Here is a 26,078-nt window from a genome sequence, read left to right on the forward strand (position 1 = left end):
TGAAAGAAATACTGGGCAACAAAACGCTCATTTCCAGAGGAACTTGTTCTTTTGTTGGCAGTAACTGACTGGTGGTGTTCTCTGAACCTTTCCGCTAGCAACTTTTCAGTCTCGTCGATGTAGAGCTTACCGCATACTCCACGGGTGATCACATAGACTAGATTCTTAGATGAACATGTATATCTGCGTCCAATGTGTGTGACACCTGCTGATTTGCGGATTGATATAAAAACACGTCTTGCATCTAGGGTGGTGACAGGGAAAGGTACAAGTGTTGATGTTGGCGGTGTCACTGTGTGAGCTATAGTGCTGAAGATCCTGTTAGTGGTAGCGTTATTCATTAAGACTGGCTCATTCCTACGGATAGTTCTTGAAATGGCTAGGTTGTTCGGATGGTATGTGTTGACAAGAGGGATGGTTTATCTTGTCAGACGGTTGATACCGGGCTTGAAAGGCAGCCTCGCGAGTCACTTGAGATACTTCGGGCTTCAAAGGCAGCCTCGCGAGTCACTTGAGATACTTTAGTGGTTGCTTAGAAGAGCACAATTTCCGCATTTCTCGTTACTGAAAATTCGCTTTAAACATAGTAGCTGACTGTTTGGAATTGAGTCCTTCCAGCTAGCAGAATGTTAAGAGGTGAAGTTTATGGTAGTGACTCAAGATTCTCCAGATTAGTTCGATGCCTTCTTGCAGAAAGCGGCACCATCTATTTCATCAATTTTGACTATACATTTTCTTGCTTTCTGGCGATCCCATTGATTCGTATCGACGGCCTAGGGCGAGGTTCAGCAGAAAACGGCGTTGGATCGTCGACAGCTCCCAGAATGCAACAAGACCGTAAAGCGTGCATAGTGGCACGTCGAAACGTGCGACTCATTATACTGTAAAGAATCGGGTTGATCGCGCATGAAAGAAACGCCAAGAAGATATAGGTGACATAAAGCTCGCGTGGGACCACTCCCCCTGGGAGAGCGGAGTCAACCAATTCGACTAATATAGAAGGTATCCAGCATGAGCCGAAGCCGAGGACGATCGCGAAAAGCATGTTAGTTGCGCGGATTTCTTCTAAAGAGATGATGCGGTTGCGCGCTGATGATAGCCGTCGTCTTTGGGTTGACTGTGGTAGCTGGAGATTGTTCGAAGACCTATTTAGGTAATTCTGAAATAGGAAAAAGATAAAAAAACTTTAAGAGCGAAGCCCCGTTATAAATGGGATAGGGACGTCCCCTGTTAAAACCTTTTGAAATCGAAACGATTATGGTTAAAAGGCCATGGTGCCGTATCCAAATTGTTTGGAGTCGTATTAAGAACTCCCCCTAATAGCTATATTAGAGCTCTATCGAAAAATCTCGGTGGAGTTTTTAAAAGATTGAAGTGTTGTATCAATGCAAACAGCGACAATTCTTAGTTTACTCCATACATTCTCTTCTACTGAACGCTCTCGACTTGTGCATGTAAACAGCCATGTGGCAGGGATTAAATCAAACTCGGACTTGTTTGCCCACTAGGTGATATGCACAGTGCTAGTCATTACACAATAAATGATGTAAACACTAGGTGATGAGCGCAGTGCTTGTGATGTCCAAACTACGAATGATACTGTCGCCGTCTGTTTACCGTAGATTAAAACTTTGTACTACGTGATGTCCGCAGTGCACGTCATATCAGCACTATAGGTGATATGCGTTTTGCTCTTCATGTTCACACTAGGTGATTTGCGCAGTGTTTATCGTGTACACACTAGGTTATGTGCGCAGTGCTTGTCTTGTACACACTAGGTTATGTGCGCAGTGCTCGTCATGTACACACTAGGTGATGTGCGCAGTGCTCGTCATGCCCATACTAGGTGATGTGCGCAGTGCTCGTCATGTACACACTAGGTGATGTGCGCAGTGCTTGTCATGTACACACTAGGTTATGTGCGCAGTGCTCGTCATGTGCACACTAGGTGATGTGCGCAGTGCTCGTCATGTGCACACTAGGTGATGTGCGCAGTGTTGGTCATGTACACTTTAGGTGATGTGCGCAGTGCTCGTTATGTACGTACTAGGTGATGTGCGCAGTGCTCGTCATGTGCACACTAGGTGATGTGCGCAGTGTTGGTCATGTACACTTTAGGTGATGTGCGCAGTGCTCGTCATGTACACACTAGGTGATGTGCGCAGTGCTCGTCATGTTCACACTAGGTGATGTGCGCAGTGCTCCTCATGTACACAATAGGTGATGTGCGCAATGCTCGTTATGTACACACTAGGTGATGTCATGTACACACTAGTGATGTGCGCAGTGCTCGTCATGTACGCACTAGGTGATGTGCGCAGTGCTCGTCATGTACACACCAGCTGATGTGCGCAGTGCTCGTTATGTACGCACTAGGTGATGTACGCAGTGTTCGTCATGTACACACTAGGTGATGTGCGCAGTACTCGTCATGTACACACTAGGTGATGTGCGCAGTGCTCGTCATGTGCACACTAGGTGATGTGCGCAGTGTTCGTCATGTACACACTAGTGCTCGTTATATACACACTAGTGATGTGCGCAGTGCTCGTTGTGTACACACTAGGTGATGTCATGTACACACTAGGTGATGTGCGAAGTGCTCGTCATGTACACACTATGTGATGTGCGCAGTGTTCGTCATGTACACACTAGTGCTCGTTATATACACACTAGGTGATGTGCACAGTGCTCGTCATGTACGCACTAGGTGATGTGCGCAGTGTTCGTCATGTCAACACTAGTTGATGTGCGTAGTGCTTGTCATGTACACACTAGGTGATGTGCGCAGTGTTCGTCATGAACACACTAGGTGATGTGCGCAGAACTCGTCATGCACACACTAGGTAATGTGCGCAGTGTTCGTCTCGCACACACTAGGTAATGTGCGCAGTGTTCGTCATGCACACACTAGTGATGTGCGCAGGGCTCGTCATGTACACACTAGGTGATGTGCGCAGTGCTCGTTATGTAAACACTATGTGATGTGCGCAATGCTCGTTATGTACACTTTAGGTGATGTCATGTACACACTAGGTGATGTACGCAGCGCTCGTCATGTACACACAAGGTGATGTGCGCAGAGTTCCTCATGCACATACTAGGTTATGTGCGCAGTGCTTGTCACGTACACACTAGGTGACGTACGCAGTTCTCGTCATATACACTCTAGGTGATGTGCGCAATACTCAAGTTCCCCCCTGTGTAATTTGCTCTGTTCACCTTTAAACAGTCACTACATGAGGTAAATTGGGCTGCAAAGCATTTGCGATTTGAAAATACTGTTTTAGAAATATTATACTTTTGAGAATTTGCTTCTCACCTATAAGTAAAGTAGTAAATAAAGGAGTAAATAAAAGGAGTATCTAATTTGCTTATCTTGACTTACCGTTGCAGCAGGCCGCAAACGTCTCTTATGCTGTCTGATAACCATGTACACCTTGGTGTAGCATCCCACTATAATACCCAAAGTAGGTGCTATAAACACCACGAGACTGAATACAGTGTAGACCATATTTTCAGTGAAATCAACCAACGTTATGAAACACGCGGCACGGTTAGCTTGGAAGCGAAATGAAATATTCTTAGAAAATTGAGGGATAGCAACACTAGCTAGAGCAAATACCCATACGACACTCAGCTTAATCAATGATGCTTTCCTGGTACATAGACGTCGATACATCTCCGGTCTCACCACGCAAAAGTATCGATTGAGCGCGGTCAACGCCATGCTGTGCAGTGAAACGAATCCTAGGAACAGAAGCCAGAACCCCTGGACTTTGCAGAGGAACTCCCCGAAGATCCACTTTCCCGTTAGAAGGACACCGCAAGTCAGCGGCATGCCGAAGAGGGCCTGGAGAATATCCGAGACTGCTAAGCCAACTATCAATACATTTGTTGTGTTTCGGCGAAGACCGTTCGTTTGGATGATAACAAAGCATATCAGGATATTACCGAATAGTGACAAACAGTTGATCAACAGAAAAACTGTGGTTTCAATGCCAACCCGTATCGGTGTTCTGTTAAGGAGCTCGTCTGCGTAAAGCTTCCTCCATGGCTCGGACCAGTTGCTTGCCATGAATGGGTTTCCAAGTCTCAATCTAGCAGATGATACTGTCGGTAAAGAGAGATCAAACATATCGATCAAGCTATGATCTCAGCAATCTTGTCCCAAGAGCCCACGTACCTTTGTGCCTCTAGGAAATCAAATATTGGGGCGATTCTGATTGGCTATCGGCCTTTCTTCAGTGAGCATGCGCAAAAAAGGAGGAAATGGAAAAGTTTCCAGCCTGTCACTCGTGTATTTTGTGCTTACCAATAATGCCTGCGAAAACTCCCAAATACAACAAACCATTTGTAACAAATTTTTGTCGTTGCTCTTACAAATGTTAGTACCCCACAATAAATATTTGTGGCTTATTGGGTAGTAAACAGAGGGGGAAGCCTTGCGAAAGGCCTCCGGTAAGTAATGGAAAATGAAGAAGCGTGCGAAAATGATGATCTGTCGCAATATATATATACAGGCCATGTTTTCTGCGAATAAACTTGAAAGAGTTCTGCTTTAATATGTCGGTTCTCACACAAGAGACAATGCGACGGTATTGAGCATCAACTCAACGTCTATTACAACTTATTTGGGGTGAGCAAACATAGAATTTACATCGTGAAGTGACATAGTCCTCACAACCCCTATCACAGAAACCTTAGTGTAAGCAAACGTCCTTTAAAAAAGGACGAGTAAGTACGCAGCTGCTTTGTCTCCTATTATTTTTGTTCCACAAAGGAGTTCTTTTGTCTCTATTCTTCTCGTTCTTTGTGTCGAGGTGCGGATATTGTTCCTTTGCCCAATGAAATTGCAGCTTGTAAGAGCTGCGTACTGACCCAAAAGGGCATGGAGTATAAGAGGCGCGTGCCTATGGGCAAAATGGCTTTTTTAGTTGTCAGGTGACCTCCGAGCTGTGCAGAGCCTTTTACATTAACGCATCTATTATATTCAATTTTCTCTCTCAAAGTAAATGTAAAACCCATAAAAAAGTCGCATGCCCGGGCGTGTGTCAGCGGCGAGGTAAAAGTTCAATGAGAAAGTCAGCTGTCAATCAATCATGTCTCATACCAACATCACAACATTGGCCGTAACTAGGCAGATTTTAAACAATGGAATCGAGCGTTCTTTCCTTCCCTTAGTAGCGGGGCCAGCGCGGCCGCAGGCCGCGCCCGGAGCTTCATACATAGAAATTGGTAAACTAGGCGACTCAAAATTTGTGGTCAATGACGTCATGTCACACATTTTTTGTGCCCGCTATTTGTACCACTCATGTGACCAGGCCAGCTACTTAATTGATCGCTCTAAACCAATGGGAGACTAGCTCCGACAAGAACCGGGGGGACTTGGAAAAAAGGGGGGGAACTAAGCCTGTTTGGACTTTCGACATAAAACAATCAACGGAATACAAGTTGGAAGGGAAGAATTGACAATAAAAGTGTTTAATAGAGAAAATGCAATTGATTAGCCAGTCAAATGGCCGTTTAAAAAATAGAATTCGAAGGATATATCTGCCTAAGGAATTGCTTTTGTACTTACAAGCTGGGAATATCGGCTTAAGTGTTCGGAAAAACCGTCTTCACCTGGTGCGGTGGTTGATATCAGATGAAGGAAAAGGCTAAAATACCGGCAGCTTTTATCAAGGAATTGTCGAGGCTCTGCACTACTATAACCATTAAGATGTTATGGATTAAAAACAAAGAAGAAAAGCGCTATTTATGATAGCTAAAATACGGAATTTATCGCCAAACCAACAAGCAAACACAAGGAAAACAACATGGACAGTCAAGGTGAGTTCGGACGAAAATTTCCATTCAAAATGGTGAAAAGAATATATAAATCAAAACGTAATTTCCGTCCTTTTTCTTTTATAAGAAATGCTTTTTGTTTGCAAATATTTGAAAATAATCCTCAAACAAAACAATTTTCGTCCCTTTACAACTTCTCTGATTTTGCCGGTGTCACCATTCAATCATCTCGCTTCCTCTGTCAAGTTCTTGAATTCTGATTGGATGTTATTTTGGCGCGCTATACAATGGGTTCCCAGTCTGTAAGAATCGTAAAGAAAATTTTCCTCTACAAAACAATGCTTATCTAGCTAAGGTAAGAACGACCTTGACGACTCATGTATACACAGTTAACTATGTATTATTTAGCTTATTCAATCGGGAATTTGTTTGTTATTTACTGGAAAATGTGCGAGGAAAGACATAAACTCATCCTTGCAGTTGCAGTCTTTTTCTCTCACCTGTCTTTGTAGTGTTATTATCCCGAATTCTTTTTTCAAGATACAAAAATGTCAGAATGTTTCTCTTTTTTTCTCATATAAAGCCAATATTGGTTTGTTGTGTGTTTTATTTTACAAGGATACTAGAATCTAATCATCTTTGTTTTTCTGTATGTATTTTTTCTTGTTTTGAGAAAATTAGAAAAGATATGACATTTCTTTGAAATGACAATTGATTATCTTTTCTCTTACTCAGGTGAACAATTATTAGTTTACCCAAAAGCCATGATGTGAGACTGAATGAAGGCATGGGTGATGAACAGCATACAGTATTTAGCAAGATATTTCGGTTTCCTTTTCTTCCTTTTTGAATATGATTATCCTTTCCAATCCATTTCGTTCTTACCCTATGAAAATATATTTTCCTGTTTGGTTGTTATTGTACTTTAACTCAGTATTAACAATTACAAGAACCAAATGTGTGATGTAATTTTCCTTTTAAGGGGGGTAGGGGGGGAGATTGCCCCAAGTGCTATGCCATGTTCTATTTTTTAGGTCTAAAGCTACTTGTGGGGGCAATAAATTGATTCACTATTAAAAACTTCCTTTGTGGATTCAAGATATTATAAAATAGATACATTCAACTCTATTCAGAGCATACATTTCTGCATCTACGCCATATCTCTTATCGTAAAATGGGTTTATCTACCTATTTTTGCGAGGGGGACTGCCATAAAAACAGAAGTGGATGATCGTCAGCAAAATTAATACTAGCCCCAAAGAATAACACCTTGCGTGTGGTCAACAGTAATTTTCACCACTAAAAGATAGCACATTATGTGTGGTCGAAGCAATTAATCTTTCTCTTAGCACTAAGAATAAACACATCTTCAGTTTTCCTGTATGGCGGTTCTTGAAACACCACCGTGCCCATCCACATTTCTGACTACATTCATGTCCAGTTGTTAACTGGGTGTGTTGATCCAATTTAAGTGTGAGACCCCCTGAGGTCTAGCAGAAGCGGCATCATTTCGAATACCTCCTAAGGGATAGCAGTTAGTAGCATTTCATGCACTAAAGACAGGATAATAAACCCTGTCTGACTATTTTATGAGAAGCCCGCTCCCCCTCCTGAATGAATACTGTCAAATGTGATCACTCTATTCTTATCTATGCTGTAGTTACATTTATGACAGCTAATTCTTGGTGATTAAAAACTGTCTAGGGTTTTAACTAGGAGGTTTCACAGTTAACTGTGCTGTTAGACTGAAGTAGGAGAAGGAAAGTGAATTAAATATCTGTTTTCACAAATATTTGTAGTTGCATCTTCCAACAACTCAGCAAAAGTGTTTAAAAATGGATGAAAATGTTCACCATGGGTTATTTTGGGTACAAAAATGTTGGGCTCTCTTGCTGCAAATATCTGCTGCTGAACACGAGTAAAACATGGCCAGGCACATTTAGGCCTGATTATTCTGTTTTAGAAATGTACAATAGTGAATATCTGAACAGTATCAATCTGTCAACTGATGCTAAACACTGAGAGCTCATAACCTCATGTGCTATTAGTAAATAATGTCCTGGGCACTGTTAATAAATAATACTAATATCACCAATATTTTTGGGTGTGCTACAAGATGGGGATTGGGTACAGCATTTCATATTTCATTATGGTAGAGAAATAGCTAAGATCAAATAAAATAAAGCTTGGACCATGCATTACGTGGAGGGGGGGGGGGGGTATGCAGTATACAGCTCTTAAATCTTTCTACAGCATATAAAGGTGAATGTTGTTTTTATGGATCTCCTTTTTATTATCAAAAGAAATTCAGGGGGGTCATCTCCCTAAGCTGGCTCCGCTTTTAGACAATGCTTAAATCTATATATGATTTTATATAGAACCTAAATACGAAGTTGGGTTCGGAGAGGTCTCGGTATTGTCACGAACAGTTATGATTACACAGTACCGTTTAAAATTTCGAAAGTTGAAAACAACGATATCGCTAGGGTTATTTAGACAAGAGAAATAGAAGTATAACAAGAGGCGAATAATAAAAAAGGATTTCGCTAACTCGGAAAGCAGGAATTTCGGATTAAGGTAAGAAATATTTTATTCACGAATTGGGGATACATTTTTGTTTATTTTATTAAGAAATTGCTGACAAAGTATCCTATAATTCTTCACAAGAAATCACGAAGAATCACAAGAAATTACAGCTACAGTTTCACCGGTCTTTCTATCCGGGATTCCAGTAAAATCAATCTCCAAGTTTTCCTCCGCCAATTAGAAATTGTTAATCTTTTCACATCCTTAATTCTATAACTACTTTAGGGCAAATGTTGAAGGCTGCCATATTTTAAATCTCCCGCCTATCTGAAAGTAGAACCCATGATACACCGCAGGTTACGACACACACATCCGCAATAACTACTCTCCTTTTCTTACCAATTCAAGCTAGATATGCCATCAATCGAGAGCGCGAAAGCAAGGACATGTTAGTGATCGAGAGCTATAGGTTGGAAAAGACTCGGAAAGTACATTTTCAACTTCGCCTTCGGTACAAGCTGCTAGACCACTGTAGCTGACAAGACGACAGGCAAAGACATGAATCCCTTTCAATACTTATTATTAATAACAACTTTCAATAAGCAGCCTAGAACTGTATTCACCGTAAAAACATGTCTTATGTTATGAAGGAATGATTGTTAATGGAGTCCTATTTTTATTACAAAAAAGCGCTCTGCTTCGACGATAGGACATTGCTCGAAACGTCAACCTTTTCTGACAGGAGCAAAAAAATGGCAAATTTTAAATTGTAAGGTGATCTTTTGCCTAGAAGTTCCTTGTGTTATACAAAAAAAATAAGCTTCGGTACTTTTTGGTAGATGATCCGTTCTTGAGATATGATTGAGCAAAGTTGTCATAAATCATGAAAAATGAGTAATTTGTGCACAAATTGGGCAATTTAAAACAAGTAATTATCTTCCAATTTTCAATACTTTAAAAACGGAATATCTAAAAAAGACTATGATTATGCAAAGTTGCCATAAATCATGAAAAAGTAGTAATTTTTGACAAAATTGGGCAATTTAAAAGAAACCGAGTATTACAGTTTTCAATATCTCAGAACTACCAAGTACCACAGTTTATTTTGTTTTTATATTGCACAAGGAACCTAAAGACAAAAAATTGAGCAAATATAAGCTAATTCCACTGTACAATTTAAACTTTGCCATTTTTGCAATTTTTTCGTTCATTTACAACTTGTCTACACCACCCCCACTTTAGTCTAATACTTTTAAGGCGGTTTCTCGTGAAAACAAGTAGAATATTGGTATCAAAATATTAAGGAAACATTTATAGCCAGGGAACTCTGTTTACGACCATCGCATGGCTCTTTGTCAATGTACCTTCAACAACGCCAACCTCTCAAACAAATACTCAAGATGACTGACATTAGAACACGAAACGATCCTTCGGAGATTGGTTTTGATGAAAGTTTGGTACGTTTTTCGACAGCTGTGCTCTTATATCTGATTGCTTTGAAAAAAAGTTTCTTACTTTTGTAATCCACCCAAAATTATCTCCTTCACTAATCTCCTTCATTAATCGATTCCCCAGATGAAATTCAAACGATGGGTGATTTCTTCTCAAAAAGTTTGGGAAGATCAACAATTCGGAAGCCTATCTATATTAAACACATGCCGTTTAGCTTGAAAATAAATTAATTTCGACATTTATCTCCCGTTATTGTTTTTCCATCCAAAGGATTTAAAACAGAACGGGATTTTTTACTACAATTAGTGTCCACACCAAAATTTGAAATGTTATGAATAAAAAAAAATCAATGTAAATGTGTACGCTGTCTTTTCTTAGCATCGTAAGTGAAACACTTTTTTTTCATGTGAAAAATACTCACTATATGCCTCCTATTACTCTATAATAACATTTTCCTTACCGTTCAAATGATTGTGACTCGCCGAAATTCCAAATGTGAAAAAAAACAAGACTTGTTTTTAGGTTGAGCCTAGAGCCATCCTTAGATGTTAGTGGTTATCTTCCGAAGAGCACTGTTCATTTAAAATGTGCCCATGCGGTGATATTAAAACAGATGTCATGTTGAGTAGATGACTCATCCTGGGTGTCATGTTAATCACGTTTGAATAACGGCAATTTGAGACTGGTGCTTTCGTGGGGAATATTGGGGCAAGATAGGACTTTAGAAAAAAAACTAAAAAGAAACGGGTAATGAAGACATCTTTTGTTGAGGTCTGTTAGGGTGTCTAGGTTTGATAACAGCACGCAACATAAATGCAAAAGGGAACACAGTTTTAATTAAAATATCATATTTGATGTGGAATAACATGCCATTTTGGAAATTTATATTTCTGTACAGCTAGACACAGTTACCTGATTCACGAAACAACATTAAAAGAAAACAAAAGAGCGGAATTGGACAAAATGATAAAAATAATGAACTGTATTTATCAGGATCAAACCATATTACATGAAAAAGAAAAGCAGACGGTTGTCACTGAGTTAGTGAATTAAGCCAAAAGATTTCAATGATACTTTACTCTTTTTACCCACCAAAAGACTGCATGGATTTTAAACTTCCCTAAATGCAGCTTAACTTATATCTTTAATGATATCTCACTAACGCCTCCTTGTTATGAAAATGAAAAATAGTTAGCAGGAAGATAATCTGATCGTTCAAATATTCGGCTAAGCACTAGTGAGAACTATGGAGGTTTTAAAAGACAAAAATAAAAATAAAATTCTATTCCTATTTTTTCCGCATTTATCTATTCTTATCTTTTGTATTGTGTCATTAACTCTCATTCACTTTTCATAAGTCGCCACTCACATTTGTTAACCTGAAGCACGAACATGCGTCTTTCGAGTTCCTTAAAGTGTACGTGCAAGCAAAGCACTACGTCAATGAGTATTTAAGACTTTCTATAAGAAAAATGCGCGAGAAAGTATCGGTTGAGCGCTTTTACTCGAAAACTCCCTTCTGCACTCTTTACATAAATTATGGATAACCTTGGTATGCAAAAACGCGCACGCAAGTTTTGATAGTATTAAAAAGATTCAAGTCCAGGAGCTTAGGACCGAACAAAGCTTTCAACGCATCTCTGCGGCCACTCATGATTTTAAGTGTTTTCGATTTGCATAGCGGCACTGGCACTGTGGAGCACACACGAGATAAAAGAGTTTTTATGGGTATCCATTATATTGCTCCCACCACAGTTGCGTTCAAGTCGCACACGGCTCCCTTTTGGCTTCAATTAAAAACGCATGTTTTTCATGGGTGGTTATAGTAGTTAAAGCAGGGATTTCAGTTCAAATAACTATGAAAATAAGATACACAAACATCTTTTCATGTAGTTTGCAAAAAATAACAAATAAAATATTTAAATGTCTTTTCTCTAGAATTAAAAGTTTAGGTACTGGTGATCCATAGAGCGTAAGCAAATTAGATTTTGTGACGACAAAAAAGAGTGCATTCGCTCTTTACTCTAGTCTTTCTCTTATCACTTACGGGGACTATGTCTTAAATCTCGAGAAATAAGACTGATAGCGGCATCAATTCAACCTTAAATGAGGGTTTGGAGATGATTTCAACTTTTAACTTGATAGCGCGCTCGACCGCCATCTTGGATTTCACTCGTAAGAAAAATACAGAATAAAAGACTAATCTTTTCGAAATCTTCGAGCTCATCCATCAAAACGAATCCATAGTCTCCTCCTTCGCTTATCCTCTGGATTTGAGATCCTTAGGAAGGCGAATTTGTGGAGGCTTCTTTTTTCCTTAATAGCAGTGTTCCCACAGGCAAAATGTTTACTTATGGTAATTAGGTTTTACCGAAAGGGGACTCGTTCAAATCGTGCGCGCAAAAAGCGGAAATTTTGAAACTAGTAGGGAGCCTTGTAAAATTCATTAAAAATGAGGTTTTAACCAAATAAAAAAGGTTTGATTAAGATTGCAGAGAATATCCGTCTCACGTACTTAAGTTATATGTAATTAAGTTATGACGGGACGTTTTGTGAAATCGGCGTTTGGTGCTCTTCTGTTAACCCCAACCGTAACCACAATTCTACCAGAAACTTATTGTGATATATTATTGTTATTACGTTTTAACAGTGAGTATAGCTCATAAAAAGTTGAAATTTGAACTGAGGGAGGCGCTTTCCGAGGTTGTCGAAACTTCCGCTGGGGATGACCTACTGGTGGACGGCCACATCACTGTGCTGCATATAAATTATCCGGCAGTGAAGGGCAATCACCAGTCAATGGTGCTAGCTGCTGCGTCTCAGCTTTTCGGCACAAAACTTAAAAGAAGAAGAAAGAAAAGGGTGTAATTATTCATGTACGTGGTCCATGGCAATGTTTTGATTCCATCGTGGTATTAGTAACTCATTAGCATAGAGTTTTATGATAGATTTTTTTTATTAAATACCCCTTGCAGTTAGAAACTGAATTACAGGTAATTAGCACACACAAGCTAAGCGATTACAACATTACATTATCAAGATACTTAAAAGTAACAAAATTTGACAAGCGATTAGTGTTGCATATTTTCGGTTTCATGGGAGCAGATCTTCTTAGAGTGTACTGGTTGACTCCCTTGACCGACCTACTAGTGGCTAGGCATCTCTAGTCTAGTATCGAGCATACAGGCATCTCTAGTCTAGTATCGAGCATGCAGGCATCTCTAGTCTAGTATCGAGCATGCAGGCATCTCTAGTCTAGTATCGAGCATACAGGCATCTCTAGTCTACTATCGAGCATACAGGCATCTCTAGTCTACTATCGAGCATGCAGGCATCTCTAGTCTACTATCGAGCATGCAGGCATCTCTAGTCTAGTATCGAGCATACAGGCATCTCTAGTCTAGTATCGAGCATACAGGCATCTCTAGTCTAGTATCGAGCATGCAGGCATCTCTAGTCTAGTATCGAGCATGCAGGCATCTCTAGTCTAGTATCGAGCATACAGGCATCTCTAGTCTAGTATCGAGCATACAGGCATCTCTAGTCTAGTATCGAGCATGCAGGCATCTCTAGTCTACTATCGAGCATACAGGCATCTCTAGTCTACTATCGAGCATGCAGGCATCTCTAGTCTACTATCGAGCATGCAGGCATCTCTAGTCTAGTATCGAGCATGCAGGCATCTCTAGTCTACTATCGAGCATACAGGCATCTCTAGTCTACTATCGAGCATACAGGCATCTCTAGTCTAGTATCGAGCATGCAGGCATCTCTAGTCTAGTATCGAGCATGCAGGCATCTCTAGTCTAGTATCGAGCATGCAGGCATCTCTAGTCTAGTATCGAGCATGCAGGCATCTCTAGTCTAGTATCGAGCATACAGGCATCTCTAGTCTAGTATCGAGCATACAGGCATCTCTAGTCTAGTATCGAGCATGCAGGCATCTCTAGTCTAGTATCGAGCATGCAGGCATCTCTAGTCTAGTATCGAGCATACAGGCATCTCTAGTCTAGTATCGAGCATACAGGCATCTCTAGTCTAGTATCGAGCATGCAGGCATCTCTAGTCTACTATCGAGCATACAGGCATCTCTAGTCTACTATCGAGCATGCAGGCATCTCTAGTCTACTATCGAGCATGCAGGCATCTCTAGTCTAGTATCGAGCATGCAGGCATCTCTAGTCTACTATCGAGCATACAGGCATCTCTAGTCTACTATCGAGCATACAGGCATCTCTAGTCTAGTATCGAGCATGCAGGCATCTCTAGTCTAGTATCGAGCATGCAGGCATCTCTAGTCTAGTATCGAGCATGCAGGCATCTCTAGTCTAGTATCGAGCATGCAGGCATCTCTAGTCTAGTATCGAGCATACAGGCATCTCTAGTCTAGTATCGAGCATACAGGCATCTCTAGTCTAGTATCGAGCATACAGGCATCTCTAGACTAGTATCGAGCATGCAGGCATCTCTAGTCTAGTATCGAGCATACAGGCATCTCTAGTCTAGTATCGAGCATACAGGCATCTCTAGTCTAGTATCGAGCATGCAGGCATCTCTAGTCTACTATCGAGCATGCAGCTATGCAGTAATACATTTTTGTTTTCAGGCGGTTCTACAAAAACTTGTGTCTTCGTGGTAAATCAAAAGGTAAATATTGTAAGGCATTATAAGTTACTCTAAAAGGTACTAATATATTTTTTCCCTCTATCAATTAAGACCCAATACATCGCAACTGTTTCTTTTTATTTGTTCAATTTTTTTAGAGGAATCCACTGATCAGATCCTGGTAGGAGCCAATCCTCATGAGTCGCCGCGTAATAAAATTACTAGAACAGGTATGGATAATGATAATAATAATATATATATTTAGGCACAGCCTAAAGCGGAGCTATCGTTTTAGTGTCGCAGCTGTGTGACATGATTGCGTTACGTTATGACGTGAATTCGAATCACGTGACCTACCGGCTGCCATGTGAGTCACTCGGGTCGTTTCTTGCAGTGGAGCGAGTGATGGCGGTCAGGTAGGTAGATATTCGTTGTATATTACTTATGTTATTCTTACCGTTTGAACGGAAACTTGTTGGAAATATGTTCTAGACGTACTGATCGAACATTGATAGCCAATGCACTCAAGGGCTATCTGATGAGATTTAAGTGATTCGTGTACATATGTAATTCAGATATTAATCGTAGTTTTTACCCTTGTAGCGTATCAGTGTAATAAAACCTGACAAAAAACCAATCGACTCGTTCCCTCGCGAAATAGAGATAATGTAATTTTTCATTCTAAAACTCTAAATGCTGTGCTATAAAAGAAGGATTGAGTTTCTTTTTGAATCAGCAGCAAGAAGATTCATAACAATTATTACATTCAAGCAATATTCCAACATTAAAGGAAATGCTATTGAGTGATGGCTCGTTTCTTATACCCTGAGTGTTAAGTTTTGTGTTTACTCGTTTTTTACTCGCTTTCGTTTTTTGCCATTTCTAAAGTGAAGATTAAAACTCAACTTACAAAATATCCTTAGTGAATACCATGTCCATTGACATCAACCAAACAGAAGAAGAAAAGGCGCTTGATACAATACATTGATCGAACTGTTGATTATGGGGGATTTACTTAAGTTATAGGGAAATCCATTACGGGAGTCAACATTACTAATAAGGGGAAAATTCATTACATTATTATTAAATTAAAACGTCTTACACAGCTTACTCGTTTTGATAGAAAAAAACTTTCTTTCTTTATACTTCCCCTTTTTCGTCATTAGACATTGTCCTGTTAATTTTTTAATTTTGTTCCCAAAGCAAAGGATTCAATGTGCCGTCCATTTCCTGAATGATCAGCAACAGCCCATCGGATTTCATACCAGTTCGACAAGGTTTAGAGGAAATTTAGTGCTATACTTGTCCATTCTTTCCCAATCTAGTCTTCCATTTTTTCTTCACTCACCATATCTTGAGTATTTGAAGGTTTGATGGCATTATTTTCGAGCAAATATTTCTTTGTGTTTACGAGTGACCGCGAGTTGCGAAAAGCGCGGGAAATTAAACAGACTCAGGGTTCCCGTGAGTGCAAAAGAAAGGCAAAAAGCTTTATTATTCTAGGTTCTAATGCATTTGTCAGGGTTTTACAAAAAAAGGTAACATTCTTGGATAGTGCTAAAGTGTTTTCATGTAAATTTTTTTTCTGGTGAGTCTTTTTGCACAGTTATTGCAAATTGTGCTGCCTCCACGGGCGGGCGCCTAGTTATAGACCATTTCTCTATACCTATGGAGCTCCGCGCGCGGCCTACGCGCTAGCTCCGTTAATATGTTTATTACCACCTTTGCAGATAAGGCTGAATGGGGGACTTGCGCTAAGAGATCACGTGACCTTTCTGGGTGGCAAATTCAAGCCAAAATAACTGTCGAAGACGAGGACTACTACCACGGAACCACCGGAAAAAAACGCAGAAATCATGGGAGTAGTAAAGTAAGTCTATCTATAGGGTGGATTCCAGTCCCCCGGCCGCGCGGTCGTGGCGCGTTCTGATTGGTTGTTGAAAATAGCGTGCTGTGATTGGTCGGATTTGATAGGGCGGAAGTGACGTCACAGGTGAACTTTGGACTTGGGTCTTTGGACTTTAGGGGAGGGGTGGTGATTGGTGGGATTTGATAGGGCGGAAGTGACGTAAACAGTCCACACCATATTTAGAAACAACATGGATACAAGGGTCCATTAAAAGAACGTTATTTATCAAGTATCTATCGTAGTGTTCTTAGCGTTCCCATTAGCCTTAGGTCATTATGACTTGGTGAAGGTGTTCGGTTACCTGTGGTAGCGGACTGTTCTTGGGGTGGTTTTGGGTTACCTGTGGTGGTGGTGGTAGAAGCAGTAGTCTAATTTTGGGAGGGGGGTGGTTGCGATGAGCTACTCCTGTTATTCTCGGCTTAGCGGCTTGTACAAAAGTGTATAGTTCTTCCGTGTGCCGCGACATGTACCGGAAGTAGGCAAAGGATTGTAGAGAAGCAAAGACACGTGGCGCCAGTGAACCCGTTTGCATACCGTTCAGTCGTCGAAGGTTCATTCTTCGAATGACGTTCAGGATGCGTTCGGAGATGTTGACCGAGAGGGGGTTGCTATTTACCAGTGGGAGTGCTTGTTCTAAAGCTCTTATTACTCATGGATGTAGTCTAATGGGGGTAGAGTGCTTCGGCAAGAAAGCGATTCTCGAAGATTACGCATGTACTCGTGGTGCCCCAATTCGTAGGCTTCTCGTTTAACGTGACCTTCAGGGGGAGGGGGAGGAATGACGTTTTCGGTTGTCCAATGGTAATCGTTGTTTTAAGTAAATCTGTTGTCGTTGTCGATGTGTAGCCACAGCCAGATCTTATACTGGGTTATATTTGGTTTTCATTTGGGGTCGTCAAGACAGGGCGCTGGGGGAGTAGGAGTTCCATGTCGTGTCTTTTCTCGCAGTTGGTCTCACGGGTAGCTTGTGTTCGCATTGTTGGCACATCACCCCAATGTGGAAGGGGTGCTTGAGGTGAGCGGGGTAAATGTTCAAGAATTGTTTGTACCGGTTTATGGCCGATTGAGCCTTTCGTTTCTCTTCGAGGACAATTTGGTCAGCGGGGTGATTTTCGTTCTTGGGGGTAAAATCACTGGCTATCCACAGGATTACTTCTTGGTTCCATGGGTGGTACCCCTTTCGACAGTGTGGACAGGGTTGCTTACAGGAGGGGAGTAGTTCCATGAGTTCGTCATCTCCTTCGCAACAGATAATACAAGTCATATGGTCAGCCATGTTGTTGTTCATGGTGACTTGTGAGAGTGTGTGAGCTGGTGTTCTGATTTTATACTGTTCTAAAAGGATGACGTCATCGTAAGGAGCGTTTTCTATTGGTAGAAATTCGAAATTCGGCACCAAGGGGGAACACTCTTGCTCACCGCACCCATAGCACAGGTTGTTACACTTGTGATTTCTTCGATCGTACCCCTTTTGACAGCTCGTACAATAATAACATCGGCCAAGCATCCCCGGCATGCTATTGATATAATCAAAATGTCCCTTGACGTAGTAGAGGTAGAGCCTGTACTCGGGAGCAGGTAAGTTTCCAGAATAGATCACCGTGTTTGCGTGTTCCCTCGACACCACGTTAAGCTCGAAGCCACGTTCACCCAGATAGCGCTGAAATTGCTGGATCTCGGGAAGACCACACGGCCCCTCGGGAACTCCCGCATCGCGGTGCAATGCTCGAGCGCGCTCCGTCTGCAAGGGAAGTCTAGCGCCACCATCTTTTGGGTTGTACAACTTAACATAGTCAGGATCCTTAGTGAGCCATTCCGATCACGAGTGCTCGAGATGCGCAAAGTTCGTCGTGATTCCTAACGCGCGTGATGCTCTTTTTTCCCTTAAGCCAAGTCTCTAAATCTCCCGTATCCAGGGAAGAGGAATTCTTCTTAGACTTTCCCCGTTTCCCAGCCCCATAAGGCATGTGCGTGCGTACGACATGGAGATCGAAATTACCTTGCAACACAAACTGCTCGTTCGATTGCACCACGGTCTCAACGACACCCATAATGCGTTGAGGGGTGAGTTGATGTCGCCGCATAACTGTAAAGCAATGGGATTCTTGAGAGCAGGGGCATCGAGAGTAAGGCGCGCGTAATCGTGATTTTGCACCCCGCGTAGCGTGTCGTCGAGGACCCGGTCTAACACCCGCTCCACATCCTCCAAAGCTTCCTTGATAGTACCACGAGTAGGTAGATCGACCGACAGTTCGTAATCGGTACAGTCAGTACGCATTTTGGTAGAATGTCGAGTAGTCACTTGACGTAAATCATACGTAACACCGTCCTTTTCCTCCTCCTCATCACTATCAACGGGGCGTTTCTTTCCACGACCTTCTTGTTGTTTTTGCAACCCAGAAGGCCCAGGTTCGTTCAAAAAAGGATCGTCAAACGTAATCTCCTCCCCCTCCCCCTCTGGGGTGCAATAATAGTCAAACAATTCGTCAAAGGAACTAAATTGAGGTAAGTCAGCGAGATCATCGTGAAAAAGATCAGGAGGAAGTCGTTCACTCTCTTCTTCTCCTTCTTCTTCGGGATCAGGATCAACACTTCTAACAATTGGGTAAGCCACTCATCATCATCATCATCATCATCATAAGCCATGGCGAAGTTCGCCAAGAACAAAGTGAAATGCGAGTGAAAATGCTACCTCTTTTATAGAACTCTTATCCAATCAAAAAGCTTGAATTCTAGTAAGCTCAAAAAACTTTTTTCTAAAAAATAAACCAATCATTTTCCATTTTCAACCTTTTTTCTACCCTCTAATTGGACAAATAAAAATACTTAACCCAATCAGGGGCGTTCCCGATGATCTCATCGATACACAGGGTTCCCGTGACCATTATTTTTATTTTTAAAAACACTCTATACTGTTTATAATAACATTTATGACAAAAAAGCAAAAAGAGAGGGGAGGGGTGGGTAAAAAATACGCCACGACATCATCGGTATGACGTCTTCCGATACATAGGGTTACCGTCACCATTATTTTTATTTCAAAAACCCCTTTTAACCCATAACAACAAAAAAGAATAAACAGAGGGGGAGGGGTGGGTATAAAAATAAGTCATGACATCATCGGTATGACGTCTTCCGTTTTCCAAACCTCTGATTGGTCAATACATCCCTTAGCCAATCAGAAGCGTTCCCGATGATCTCATCGATACACGTGACCTACTTGAAGGTCTATAAAAGACGACGACGAGCCGGGACCACTTCACAGTCAGACCAAGACTCAAAAACAATTATTCAAAATAATTATAATAATAATAATAATGGAATGCATAATTTGTAAAGAAGAAGAAATAATGGATGTGATCCAATGCTGTAAGCAAACTATGCAAAACCGGTGCCTAAACGACTGGTACAAGGTACAAGAATACCGAGGTATAGAACCCACGTGCCCTCATTGCAGAAGAAGAAGAAGGGCGCAACAGCAACAACAAACTAGAGCACAGCCTACCCCTGTGATTGTAATTAGCGACGATGAAGATGATGTTGGCTATGTAATAAACTACAGAGATGGGTGGGGGGTAGAGGACTGGATGGTACGGGTCAAAGAAGAAGATAAAGGGACACTTTTTTTAAAAAAACATTTTTTTATTTAAAATTGTTATTTAATACAAATGGTTATTAATAAAACGTTTATTACCAAGCAAATGTCTCTTTTCTCTTTAAGAAAGAGGGGTAACGGGTGAAGGGGTTTCCCCTGCAATTTGACGCGCAATGTCTCTGGTCACACCCCAAACTTGTTGCTCTCTTCCCCGCAACAAGCCTGGCAACTCCCCCTTCTGGAGCATCTTTTAAATATCCACGGGGGTTAGACAGTCCAACAAATCTTGAATGTAAGATTTCCAATGCCCTTGCACAGCAAGCCCAATTCTATCACTCAGGTTTTTCATCTCCTCCCATATCAATTCAATACAACCATTCAGGGTGGCTCTGGCCTTATAAAAGACCTTCTTCCACACCTCATTTCGCGGTGCGCCAAGGGATCCCACTCGGCCATCAGGTCTAGAATCAGCGCCTCCACATAATGACCCACGACATGCATGATGTTATACGTATCAATCACATCGTAAGTCGCCTGAGGCTCGTCAAGTTCGTTATAGGATTCCATAGACTTTTTATCCTCTTCCTCATCCCTAGTGTCACTCTCGACGACAACTACTTTCTCGGCTTCTTCGCCATCGGTGTCACTTCCACTACATCCGGCATCTCCTCCTCCTCCACATCCTCCCCCACGTCTTCTTCTTTGGAAGGGGGAACGGGAACGCTTACGTTTACGCAAGTTGTAGAGAGCTTCTTGCTTTTGCCCTTGACCTTCTTCTTGGAGGGTGGTGTCCATAGTGGCACTGCCTTCGTCTTCTTTGCTTCCTTCGGAGGCTCCGCCCACACGAACCGGTCGCATGTTTGGAGGTCTCACGTCACATGCAAAATACACACGTCCGTTGGAAAACTTACCGCGGCTCACTCCGACACGGCAAATGAGGTTATGTTCACACACTGGAAAATCGGCGACGTTAACTTCCTCCTCGACAGCCTCTCGCACTGCCTCAGCCTCGTCTTGATTGGAATAAAAGACACACCCTATCTGATCTTTTGAAAAATCCACAGGAGTACCGCACTTTAAGGCATACCATACTTTTTTGACCTCTACGTTACAAAAACACTTCATCATCAACAAACAAAGCAGCAATGTTCTTCGCTTCAAAATTTCCTTCTTATATATTCTTTTTAGGATAACCCATGATAATACCCTCACCTATGACGTCACTTCCGCCCTATCAAATCCCACCAATCACCACCCCTCCCCTAAAGTCCAAAGACCCAAGTCCAAAGTTCACCTGTGACGTCACTTCCGCCCTATCAAATCCGACCAATCACAGCACGCCATTTTCAACAACCAATCAGAACGCGCCACGACCGCGCGGCCGGGGAACTGGAATCCACCCTATAGATAGACTTACTTTACTACTCATGGGGTTTAGTGCTCTAAAAGAATTGATCGAAGCTAAGAAGGCAGAACATGATCGCCTAAGGCAGTATTTTAATCACCACATAGAAATTTGCGAGCAAGAAAGAGCAGACGATACGCCTATGCAAATGGGAGAACATTTATCTCGCATGTTAAATACCAACGTGGGCCATCAGAAAAATACTGTTAACATCCGAGGTTGTGCAAGGCATTGCCCTGACATGTATTGTTCTCATACTCCTGGTGGCGGAGACTTTCATCGTCCATCGAACTAGTAGCTGGCCAAGGAGGTAGTCCAGGATGTTTTTCATTTGGCAAATACAAATTTAAGGATAATAACTACATCAGTAGTTACATGAGTAACTGCATGAGTTGGAAGAGTGTGAGAAAAACAATTTAGACAATGAAAACTTAACGATTGGTTAACTTAAATGTAAATAAAAGACAAGCAGTTTTCATACCAATCCATGATTGTGAATGATTTAATGCTAATTATTCGTTGGTATAAGGAATCATTTCGCTATGGCTATAGCATAGAAATTGAACGGGCGTGGATGCCACATTGGGAAAAAAATAATTATCGAGATGAGAGTTTAATCATGCTGGTAAACACTCTTGTCAAATAGCCCCTGGCCTACCGAAGAATGTATCAACAAAACAGGTGCGTCAATGTCAATGGAAAAAGAGGGCGACAGCTATGTGGAGATGAGTTGGTCGAGGGTCACCTTGTTCGCGCAGTGAAGCAGAACGCAAATGCGCAAACGTCATTTCCAATGCCCGAAATAATAACGTGCAGTGTCAATCTGTAAGAGGGAACAGATGTACAAGAGTCGGAAGGCCTTTGACAACCATAATACCAGAAAGCACTGTATTCCTAATTCTTTGACCAACAAAAGGTTGTAAAATTTGCCATAAACGAGGAATTGTTCCAAGATAAACAAAGGGAAGGGGCCAAAAGGTATCTTGAGTAGATCACCCATGTAAGGAAGGAGACCAAATTCAAAAGAAATATATCAATATGCTTTGTACTATCTAAATTGTACTTTGTACAATTTAAGTAAAATAAACTTGAACGCCACTATTTAGAAAAATAGTTGGACCTTGCTTTTGGCTTTCTTTTGTCTCACTGTTTTGGTTGAGCGGCCACCCTATTTTGTGAGGGAAATTGACAATTCATTATTTAGTAATTGTACAAAATAGTGCAATTTAGTTTTACTGATCTTTCACGCTTTTACTGTTTACACTCTAGCAATAAAACGGCATAAGCTCAAGGTCATGCAAACAAAATTATCCATTAACATTATGATTTTATAATAATTGCTACTCTTTGGCTGGAATTCCAAAGGTCCGAACAGGGGTTTCAAATGCTACTGTCCAAAAAGCATATGCAAAAGGGCATATTTTTTTTATAGTTGTAAATAAATCAACAACACCAAGACCATAGAAATTCTAAAACCTGGCTGAAAAAAACATGAGTGTGACTTCCTGCTTGGCCTTGTTTTCATGCCCAAGATGGCAGCATGAGTCAAACTTTAAAAACAGCCTAATAGTGATTGTTTTGAGTACCAGACACTGTTAACAGCCCAACAAGGTTTCCAATAGTAACTTTACCTGCAGCAACCATCCCCTATTCACATTATTATTATTATTATTATTGTTATTATTATTGTTGTTATTATTGTTGTTGTTATTATTGTTGTTGTTATTATTGTTGTTGTTATTGTTATTATTGTTGTTATTGTTATTGTTGTTGTTATTGTTGTCGTTATTGTTATTGTTGTTGTTGTTATTGTTGTTGTTGTTATTGTTGTTGTTGTTATTGTTGGTATTGTTATTGTTGTTATTGTTATTGTTGTTATTGTTATTGTTGTTATTGTTATTGTTGTTATTGTTGTTGTTATTGTTGTTGTTGTTATTGTTGTTGTTGTTGTTGTTATTGTTGTTGTTGTTATTGTTGTTGTTGTTATTGTTGTTGTTGTTATTGTTGTTGTTGTTATTGTTGTTGTTGTTATTGTTATTGTTGTTATTGTTGTTATTGTTATTGTTGTTATTGTTGTTATTGTTGTTATTGTTATTGTTGTTGTTGTTATTGTTGTTGTTGTTATTGTGTTCATTAAAATCAACATGGAGCTTTCTTTTGCGACAAAATTAAAATTAAATTACAAGAGTAGATATGATTTCCATGTTCCACCAGGGTTTGGACAACCTTCAGTGTATCGCCAGTACCATCTGTCGAATAATGATGTCTTCTGTAATACAGTTGTCACAGTTTGTCAAACAAACAAAGTCTGATCTGTTCTCGCCAAAATAATTCATTATCATTTTATGTCTGCATTGAACAGGCTTCTCAAGTGAAACAATTGGTTCATTCACTGATTTGAATTGATGCACCACATCCTGGTTTTCCCTGCTAAAATCATGGTTTTCCCTGCTCAATGGTGGTGGTGGTTGTTTACCAGCGTATCCACTTATAAAAGGCTCTTCATCTGGTATGAAAATAAAACTAAAAACCTTATGATTAGCGTTACCTATTTGCCTATCTACACTATGTAGTTTATCTAGATATATACATGGTATCTATAGATTTAGACAGTTGAAATAGCTAGGTCCCTAAGTAAATTCTTGCATAGGTTATAGAAATGCTTATAGTCAGTACAGTTACTAATGGGGGCTGGTAATGAGTTAAACAGTTTTGCTGAAAGGTGTTCGCTAGGAGTGTAGTAACTGATTTCTTTTCGGGGTCCGGTATCCATCAAATCGCGCGCTCTGATTGGCTCTCGTGAGGTCCGGTATCCTACGATCCGGACCCCACGGTAACGAATCTCTCTCTCTCCTCTCCCGGCTCGCTACAAAAAAAATTGGAACAAAACTTCATTTTGGGAACAATTATTTTCGTTTGTTTTCTATCTAACAATTTTATTACTTTATGGAATGCGACAGCGACCATAGCAGAAGCGAGTTTTATTATCCAGAGGGTGATAAAGAAAATACAAGCGAAAAGCTTTCAAAAACAGACGAGAGCTCAAACACAGTTGTTGCTGTTAGCGACTTAAATGATAAACAATATTTGATCCAAGAACAATGGTGCGAAAACACAACGAAAAAGACCAGCTACGATCTCAATGCCTGGAGCAGATACTGCAAAGGAGTAAACAACGCTAAAAAGTAGGAGGATATACCTGCCGAAGAATTGAATATCTTGCTTTGCAACTTTTTCATGACCGTAAACAAGAAAAATGGCGACGTGTACGAGCCATCATCACTGACAAGTTTGCAGCGTAGTGTCCAGTGGCCAGCTCAATTCTTGTATCTCAAATCAATATATTTAAAGGTCCACAGTTTATCAAGTCAAGAGAAGTTCTGGTTGCAAGAAAAAAAAAACAACTGCTTGAAGTCTTTGCGAAGGGAAATGGTCCCTAAGCAGCAAGAGCACTGACAGATAAAGAGGAGGATTTGCTTTTTGACAAAGATCTTTTTGGACTAAACAATCCTGGAGTTCTCCAGGGAACTGTTTGGTTGGGTTTTAGCTCTCCATTTTGGATTTAGAGCTCGAGACGAATCCAGAAAACTGAAATGGGACATAGCTCTCGAAAAGGAGCCAGAAACAGGAAACGAAGATCTCGTTTGGAGAGCTGAGAGGAGAAGCAAGACCCGACACGGCGAAGGTCACCAGTGCGCCTTTTTCCCGATCGTCGTTGTCAAGTCACCATCTTCAAGGCATTCGCTAGCCACAGGCCGGATACAGCAAAAGAGCCAGAGTCACCATCAACACCAGGCGAAAACCGGACTCGCAGTTCTGGTACAGCAACGGAGCGTTGGGAAAAAATTCTATCGGAAAGTTTCTTATCACTGCCGCCAAATCAGCTAGATTGCCGAGAAACGTGACAAACCACTCAGTGAAGAAAAGTTGTATCTCTCGCTTGATGGTGCAGAGATTCAAGAAAATTATGTGGCTCAACTGAGCGGCCATAAGAACCTCAAGAGCCTAGATTCATACAAAGCAGTGGCCACCAGCGAAGAATGTCAAATGTTCTCGCGAAAAGCAACCAGCAAAGCCTCGCTGCTAAGCATTCCACTTCAAATGTCAACACATCAAACACAGCTGCTAGTACCAGCGCTACTGGTTTGTTTTCCGGTGCAAACATTGGAAAGTTTGAAGGCTGCACTTTCAACTTCCAGTTTGTTTCCCCGACTTTGAGTTCACCAACCGCCACGTGCAGCAGCGAAACAACGAAAAGAAGACGAGTGGCTTTTCTTGACTCCGATTCCGATTAGTCGAGACATTGGGACAGTTCCCCTGATTTCTTAAGATGAAACCTTTCTTCTGATGTTATTTTCATGGACGATTTCATGGGATGTAGGCACGTTTTGCTTCCATTCATCAACAAATAGCAATTTAGCTTTGAATTTGATCAAGTTTTATCGGGTTTGCTTACGTCAAACGTACGCTTGTCAATATTCAAAATAAGGTTAAAAGAAATTGTTGAATGGCTTTTGTAGTGCGCGCGTCACTGCAGTCGCAAATAAACAGCACAGTGTGTCATCTTTTTCTATTTTTTAAGGAAAAAATAAATATGTTATTCACTATTATATAGTATTTTCAAGACCTCGGTCACGGTATTTCACGATACGGACCTCCCAGCTGGTAAATAACATATATTTATTTTTCGCTCCAACTAGTTTGTTTTACTGTTCCCAGTTATCTTTCATTGAGTGATGCGGCTTGCACCCGGTCTATTGAAAGCATGATTTTTCCAAACAAGTGATAAAATATCC

At 40.9% G+C, this 26,078-nt stretch overlaps 1 protein-coding gene and 1 long non-coding RNA gene across 4 annotated transcripts; one reads left to right on the forward strand and one right to left on the reverse strand.

The window, feature by feature from the left end:
• Nucleotides 1-720: 720 nt before the first annotated feature.
• On the reverse strand, nt 721-10,477 carry LOC5517535 (allatostatin-A receptor). Of its 3 annotated transcripts, none has more exons than XM_032362040.2 (3): nt 10,229-10,477; nt 3,389-4,113; nt 721-1,159 (listed from the first exon to the last, which is right to left on the reverse strand). In XM_032362040.2, the coding sequence occupies exons 2-3, from the start codon at nt 4,076-4,078 to the stop codon at nt 725-727; spliced, it is 1,125 nt and encodes a 374-aa protein (XP_032217931.2). In that variant the 5' UTR covers nt 4,079-4,113; nt 10,229-10,477; the 3' UTR covers nt 721-724. The 3 variants fall into 3 exon arrangements, with proteins under 3 accessions (XP_032217931.2, XP_048590458.1, XP_048590459.1); XM_048734502.1 differs by lacking the exon at nt 10,229-10,477 and having other exon boundaries at nt 1,023-1,159; nt 3,389-3,456; nt 3,695-4,661; XM_048734501.1 differs by lacking the exon at nt 10,229-10,477 and having other exon boundaries at nt 3,389-4,618.
• Nucleotides 10,478-11,881: 1,404 nt separating this feature from the next.
• Nucleotides 11,882-19,979, forward strand: LOC125573871. Its single transcript, XR_007314241.1, has 3 exons — nt 11,882-14,415; nt 14,532-14,603; nt 16,104-19,979. It is a non-coding gene; the product is annotated as an uncharacterized LOC125573871 (long non-coding RNA).
• The last annotated feature ends 6,099 nt before the right edge of the window (nt 19,980-26,078 follow it).

This window comes from Nematostella vectensis, chromosome 11, assembly GCF_932526225.1.
Source record: "Nematostella vectensis chromosome 11, jaNemVect1.1, whole genome shotgun sequence".
NCBI classification, from domain to species: Eukaryota; Metazoa; Cnidaria; class Anthozoa; order Actiniaria; family Edwardsiidae; genus Nematostella; species Nematostella vectensis.

Excerpts from the sequence above, each read along its gene's own strand:
- LOC5517535 (XM_048734501.1), bottom strand. The coding sequence starts at position 4,138 with ATGTTTGATCTCTCTTTACCGACAGTATCATCTGCTAGATTGAGACTT. Across the intron at positions 1,160-3,388 it reads GTTTGCGGCCTGCTGCAACG|AATTACCTAAATAGGTCTTC; the intron begins GTAAGTCAAGAT and ends TTCCTATTTCAG.